This window comes from Hoplias malabaricus, chromosome 15 (genome assembly GCF_029633855.1).
Source record: "Hoplias malabaricus isolate fHopMal1 chromosome 15, fHopMal1.hap1, whole genome shotgun sequence".
Classification (NCBI taxonomy): domain Eukaryota; kingdom Metazoa; phylum Chordata; class Actinopteri; order Characiformes; family Erythrinidae; genus Hoplias; species Hoplias malabaricus.
This window is the reverse complement of record NC_089814.1, coordinates 8,321,001-8,327,623: the sequence shown is the minus strand read 5'-3', so window position 1 is coordinate 8,327,623 and position 6,623 is coordinate 8,321,001. Positions and strand designations below refer to the sequence as shown.

Here is a 6,623-nt window from a genome sequence, read left to right as displayed (position 1 = left end):
ACCCTTGATATCATCATACACAATATTACTGTCTGTCTGTGTAATTTAGTTTAAACTGAGAAAATGAACCCCAAGATAAAACTGGAAGATGAATCACTTGCAGCATGGCTTTCTGTGTGACATTCATACTATGAATGCCTGGTCAGGACGTCTGAATGAGAAAAAGGAGCCCCTAGAGGGCAGGCGGAAATAGGGGACATCAGCTTCAGTTTCATGCCCTTAACTGATCCCCATTACATGCTAATCAAATCTAAAGCACGCTCTGACAGTGGAGGAGCGCCGCAGCGGCCGGAGCGACTGAGAGCACCAACCCTGGTGTTATTTTAAAAAGATGAAGTAGTCTGCTGATTTTGCAGTGGTGCGTCTTTTTTGAGAATGGTCTCCTCCGTCACCTGAGCCGAGAATGGTTCGTCCCACTATTCAGCCTGCCTACCCTGAATGAGTCATCCTGCCCGGCTCTGATTGGCCGGCTGGGTTGCATCCTGAGGGATTTTGCCTTGCAGAAGGAGAAGAGGCCTGCCTCCATTCACAGAATCGAGGCCGTGCTCGCCTGCTGCCCCATTCACAGCCGGACCCAGTCCGATTTGGCCATCTCCTGCTTTTTCAGCATCCTTTTCTCCGGCCTGAATCTTTGCTCTCTCCATCCGCAGCAGCTTTGAGGGGCAGAACTGGTCCCTCCTTTTTTTTTTCTTTCCCCTGTTGTCTCTGGAGAACAGAAACGTGCTGCCTCTATTTGCCTGCCTCTCTCTCTCTCTCTCTCTCTCTCTCTCTCTCTCTCTGTCCTTTTCCTTTTTTTTTGATTTGCAGGAAGGCAAGACATTGGTAGGGACTGCAGTGCGAATGCTGCAGCAATGAGAGCAGAAGAGAGAAGAAGCTTATGAATGACGGACGGTCTCCTGGTGCACACTCCTGTGGACAATTTTACATGAATGGCGTTTTCTCTCTCTCTCTCTCTCTCTCTCTCTCTCTCTCTCACTGTCTGTTTCTCCCGGACTAACGCTGTGCGCTTCACACCGCTAGCTGCGTCTTAATGAGACACCGATAGATCGGACCGTCTGATTTGTTATGCCATTCCATTCAGATGCCAGATCTCTTCTTAGTGTTGTGCTGTTGGTGTGATGATTAATAATTGAGCAGGAGAATACAACACAATAGCCTGCTCTTATTCGCCTTTAACAGCAGAACAGTGTGTTTGAACAGTGTCTGTCTGCTGTCTTTCAGTATGTAGAGGCAACCGGACACGACGAACTGTTAAACAAAGAAATGTCTTCAGCTTTATGTTGCGGTTTCCAGAATAATCCCGATCCCGGCTGGTCACCATGGAGAACGCAGTGATATAGGCGCAGTGGAGAATGAGGCAGATGGACGTGGTTCAGGTTATTTATGCGTTTGTTTTTAGGTAAGGTTTCAGGGGCTGTGTTTTATCTGCAAGGCTGGCTTTTCCCATGCTGTCGGATCCTATTATTTTTATCAATGAGAGCTCTGCTTCTGATGGAGGCAGCGCAGAGCCAGTGAGCTTTGTCGTTCTGTGAGGTGTCTGGAAAATTAGTCGTCATCATGGAGAGTGGTTTAACTTTGATTCTCTCCTGTGGACAAAGAAACGGAGGTCTCGGCCCTGGCGCTTGTTACAGCGTGGTCTAATGTCATCGTTTGAGGCACGTTGTCTTTTTCCTGTGATCATGGCGTGTGACGGCCATTAGCTGGTATGTTACATTATTTCCATTCATGCGTTTGTTGGTGCTCCTCTTCTGCCTGGTGTTATCGTTTCTGATCAGTTGTTGTGGAGGAGACCAGGTCTCCATGGATTTAGACTCAAACCCAACACACAGTACGTGCTTTACGTTGGATTATCGATTATCTTTGAGCATCTTTATTCATTCCTTTTTCTTCTTGGAGTGAATTAAATGCTGAAACATTCCTGCGGATGATAAAATATTGTTGGGAGGAAATTTGAGAATTTTTGAGAAATTTGAGGTTCTAGTGTGCTGTAAGTGGGAGGCTTTTTTTATTTTTTTTCTGCAACAGGAAGTGATCTGCGGTGTTGAGTGAGTCTTTTGTTGAGAAGGTTTCTCTCTCTCTCTCTCTCTCTCTCTCTCTCTCTCTCTCTCTCTCTCTCTCTGCGAGTGAGTCATGCGTGTGCACAGATCCGCCAGGCTGCGGGGAGAGAGGGAGACATCTCCTTCATAAAGCTCCTCTTTTCTTCTCTATCGCTGGACCTCCATCGCCGAAGAGGAGCATCTCCCCACTTTCCGCTTCCCGTTTTTGTGTATCCCACCCCCTACTTCTGTTTCACCCCCACCTGCTTCTGTCTGAGCCTCTATGGATTGTGCGTTGTATTTTCGGCCCCCGGGGTGGCGTGGTGTGTAGGATTTTTGTAGCGTTCGTTTGTTTGTCTTCACAGCAGCAGCAACAGCAGTGGCAGCCGACCGTCGTGGTCACAACACTGCTTCAGCCACTGGTTCCGAGCCGAGGATCAGCAGGCGGAGGGCGCACTCGCTTCCGCAGTCACAGTAAAGCCTTGTAGGTCGTCCGTGGGGCTTTTCCTTTGAGGTCCCAGCATGTTGGAAGAGTGGACAGTGGTCAGCTTGGCCGTGCGTACGTAAGTAGGCAGGGCAGGCAGAGGGGCATGCTTCACCGCACCAAATACAACCGCTTCAGGAATGAGTCGGTGACGTCCGTCGACGAGCTGCTCCACGGCCTCTCCATGAACGCCACCAAAGTGTCGGCCGCTCCACCGCCGCCACCGGCCGGACACCAGACCCCTGCGTATGCGCCGCCGGCCGAAGTGATGCCCCCCGAGCCGACGGCGCCGACCAACGAGGACTCAGGCACCACCCTCTGCACCCTCATCAACAAGGTCTCTGGCCTCAAGTTTGCCAACTCTGGTGGAGGCCTTCTGGGCATCAAGGGCCTCCCATCTGCTGTCAAGGACCTGGCAGTGTCCAAGCTCCAGGGGGGAGGAGGAGGGGGAGCAGGAGGGGGGGCTTCGGGCAGCCCTGGATCATCCGGCCTCGTTCTGGCCGCCGCTGGGGGCAGCTCGTGCGCTTCTGGACAGCAGGAGCCAGGCTCCATGAGCTCCGCCGGGAAGAAGGGCAGAATGGACGAGGCTCCGACTGGAGGCGGTGGAGAGGACTGGAACCTGGGTGCTGCTGCCAGCGGTGGAGGATGCGCAGGGCTGGTGAATAAGCCCTCTCGAGGATGGCTGCACTCCAGCGAAAAGATATCCGGACCAGGAGTGACGTACGTCGTGAAGGTGAGGGTGTTCTGTTCTCTCTACTCCTCTTTTAGTCGTCCGTAAATCCCCACCCCACCTCCTTGTTTATTTTCGGTTTCATATTTCTCTGTCAACCCCTCGTCTAACCTTCAGTTGTTGGCATTTTGCAAGAAACAGAGGAATAACGGCAGCAGGCATCTGGCTTGGTTTGATTCAGCAGGAGAGTGGAGAATGGGGAGGGCTTTGGAACTGGCGTTAAATAATGCAGGCGATGGGGAAAAAGGTGTTCAGTGGAAAAGCACCGGCTCTTGCAGGCAAAAGTATGTGGTGGAGGTGGAATAACAAAGACGACACTGGCTAGAACGCATCAGCCTGTGAGGTTTGCTGAAACCGTGGCACTGTGCTTCACCGTCGTTTCACGGCGTGTGTGTTTGTGTGTACTGAAGACAAACATCAGGCTCAGCTTTGAGCTTTGTTTCTCTGCCATCACTGTCTCCATGTGCTATTAGCTGACTCTCTCTCTCTCTCTCTCTCTCTCTCTCTCTCTCCCTCCCTCTCTCTCTCTGTCATATGTGCAGCACGGGCACTGTGCGGCCAGGTTGTCCATGTGACAGACTATTTTTACCGCTAGCGCTGATCTATTCAAACGAACACCAAGTTTATCTCATCAAGCGGAAACGGGATGCAAATATTGTAACCACGGCGACCAGAGTTGAGGTTGCGGAGTTGCTTTCACACCAGGGACGTTCATAAATCACAGTTGTGGTCGTACGTACGTAATGAATTTGAAGAAAAAGGGATTTGTTGTCATTTTCTAAAGCTGTAGCAGAAATGTTAATCACTCCAGATTTATGGGTTTTGTGTTCTTCTTACCTGGGGATATCTTTAAGTCAGTTCTGAACAATGTTGACCAACGTTATATAGGCCTCGTATTATTTATGCCTGTTTGTTTTTAACAGAAACTCAAAGAAAGGAATCAGCAGCCGTCAGTGTGATCTGTGCCCTCGCGTTATTATTTTAATTGGCATAGCTTCCATAGATGATATTACTTCTATTAGTACACAACTCGTTAATGTTACATTTTAGTGTTAGACGTCCCTATATTGCACTTCTGCTGGAAGCACAGCAGAGATAAACATATTTTAGACATGCTGTAGACGATCCTGCACTGCGCTGTCCTTCTGGCTTCATCAGTTCATCATGCAATGTGTGATTAGAAATGCATTGAGGTAAAGGTGACTTCGATTTCTACAGGATGATTCATGCTTCATACCCTTGTTGCTTTTTTTTCCAGTGTGAATCACCCAGTGCTACAGCCTCAGAACTCAGTACCCTCCACACACACACACACACACACACACACACACAGGAAGAGAGAGAGTGAAAGAGTGAGTGAGTGAGTGAAAGAGTGAGTGAGTGAGTGAATGAGTGAGTGAGTGAAAGAGTGGGTGAGTGAGTGAATGAGTGAGCGAGTGAGTGAAAGAGTGAGCGAGTGAGTGAGTGAAAGAGTGATTGAGTGAGTGAGTGAGTGAATGAGTGAGTGAGTGAATGAGTGAGTGAGTGAAAGAGTGAGTGAATGAATGAGTGAGTGAATGAGTGAGTGAGTGAATGAATGAGTGAGTGAGTGAGTGAATGAGTGAGTGAGTGAATGAGTCAGTGAGTGAATGAGTCAGTGAGTGAATGAGTCAGTGAGTGAATGAGTGAGTGAGTGAGAGTGAGTGAGTGAGTGAAAGAGTCCGTGAGTAGTAGAAAGAGGAAGTAGGATTTTTATTTTTTGAGTTTCAAAAGAGTTGCATCTCTAATTAAATATAAAGTCAGTCTTAATGTTTTTTGCATTCTACTGCATACGAAGGAGCCAGGGCTTGTGTGTGTGTGTGTGTGTGTGTGTGTGTGTGTGAGGCACAACTAAAGTCTCTTTTCCATGCTTACTCTTGTATTTAAATATTGACTTAAATGTGTGTGTTGTCAATGACCTCATTTTTAATGAAGACCCGTGTGTGTGTCACGTCACGCTACGCTGCACTAAAAGGACAGTGACTGAATTCGACCGGACGCTGTTTTTGACACACTTTCACACACAGTGCATTAGGCCAAAACATGCTGGAAATACTGTCCGGTTCTCACTGTGTGAGAGCGTAGCCTGATCATTTATTCTTCGTAGCCTAAGTGACTTAATTTTAATTGATTTAGAAAAATAGTATAGTTTTATACTAAGAACTGAACAGAATATGAGGAATTTCTGGGAAATTCTACTTTTAATGGAGATGTTGTGGGGTTTTTTTAAGCTCCTCTTAATGACTGGCTTGATTAGAGATTATAAACCACGTCTCGTGCACTGAGTAAAAACGAAGAAAACGAGAACGGAGAAGAAAGAGAACCTAGCGAAAACGGCTAAAATCCAAAGCTCCTGCTCCTCGCACGGGTCGGGGGTGAACAGAGAGCCGCTCATTAACATTCCAATGGATAGGCGCTGAAAGCGGGCATTCTGAACAGGGCTGAGAACGCTGCTGTGGGGTTTGATCCTTGTGGTGTTTTGACCAATGTTTTAAATTTTAGTGATGATCTGTCATGACTACATCCATAACAGTGTAGCACCTGCTGCGTATTACCACACCTATCAATTTCTTTAGGTTTAGGAAGTGCTCTGATGAATTGTTTATGCAGCACATCGCCTTTTCTGTCATCTGTGGTTCTTATTCTGTGTAGTGAATGATAGTTTGCGTCTATGATTCTGGGGAAACGCTGCTCTAAGCTCCTAAAATCCCCCAGATGCCTCTGCCATGAGCGCAGAGAGAGAGAGAGAGAGAGAGAGAGAGAGAGAGAGAGAGAGAGAAAGCCTAGCATACTGGACTGAGAGAATATGTTTTTTTACTCATTTACAGACTGGGGCTTCATTACATCCGACAGGTTTCTATTGTGCAAACAGACTGGAGAGCAGCACATGGTGATGAAACATCTCCTACATGTTATAAAAAGTAATTTTTGATCACAATCATGAAATTTGTGGCAATTAGGAAAATTTACATACTGTGAGATGAATTGTTAACTGACACAAATATTGTTTATTATTTATTCATTCATTGTCTGTGACCCTTATCCAGATCAGGGTCCGGAGCCCACCCTCAGTCAAAGGGCGCATGGTGGAGACACACCCTGGATGGGGACACCATGTTTTTGTAATAATGTAAATAATTAGTTTCAGTGGAATATGACACCCATCAGACAAAATTATTAAAAAAATCAGACGGGTACTGAGCAGATAACAGAAAAATATCAGTGTATCAATGTATCAGGGACATTCTTAAAGATGTGTACTCTTAAAATGTTATTTAAAGCTACACAACATTCACACTCACAGGGAATAATGTCTCTCTGGGTTCTGGAGTAGTTCACGATTGTCACAAAACAG

General features: G+C 47.1%; 1 protein-coding gene across 1 annotated transcript in view; it reads left to right on the top strand.

The window, feature by feature from the left end:
* The first annotated feature begins 407 nt into the window (after positions 1-407).
* The window catches only part of shc3 (SHC (Src homology 2 domain containing) transforming protein 3), a 34,958-nt gene continuing 28,742 nt past the window's right edge, over positions 408-6,623 (top strand). Inside the window, exon 1 of the mRNA XM_066645888.1 lies at positions 408-3,253. Within this exon, the coding sequence (XP_066501985.1) occupies positions 2,627-3,253 (627 nt within the window). The 5' untranslated portion in view covers positions 408-2,626. The remainder of the gene's footprint in view (positions 3,254-6,623) is intronic.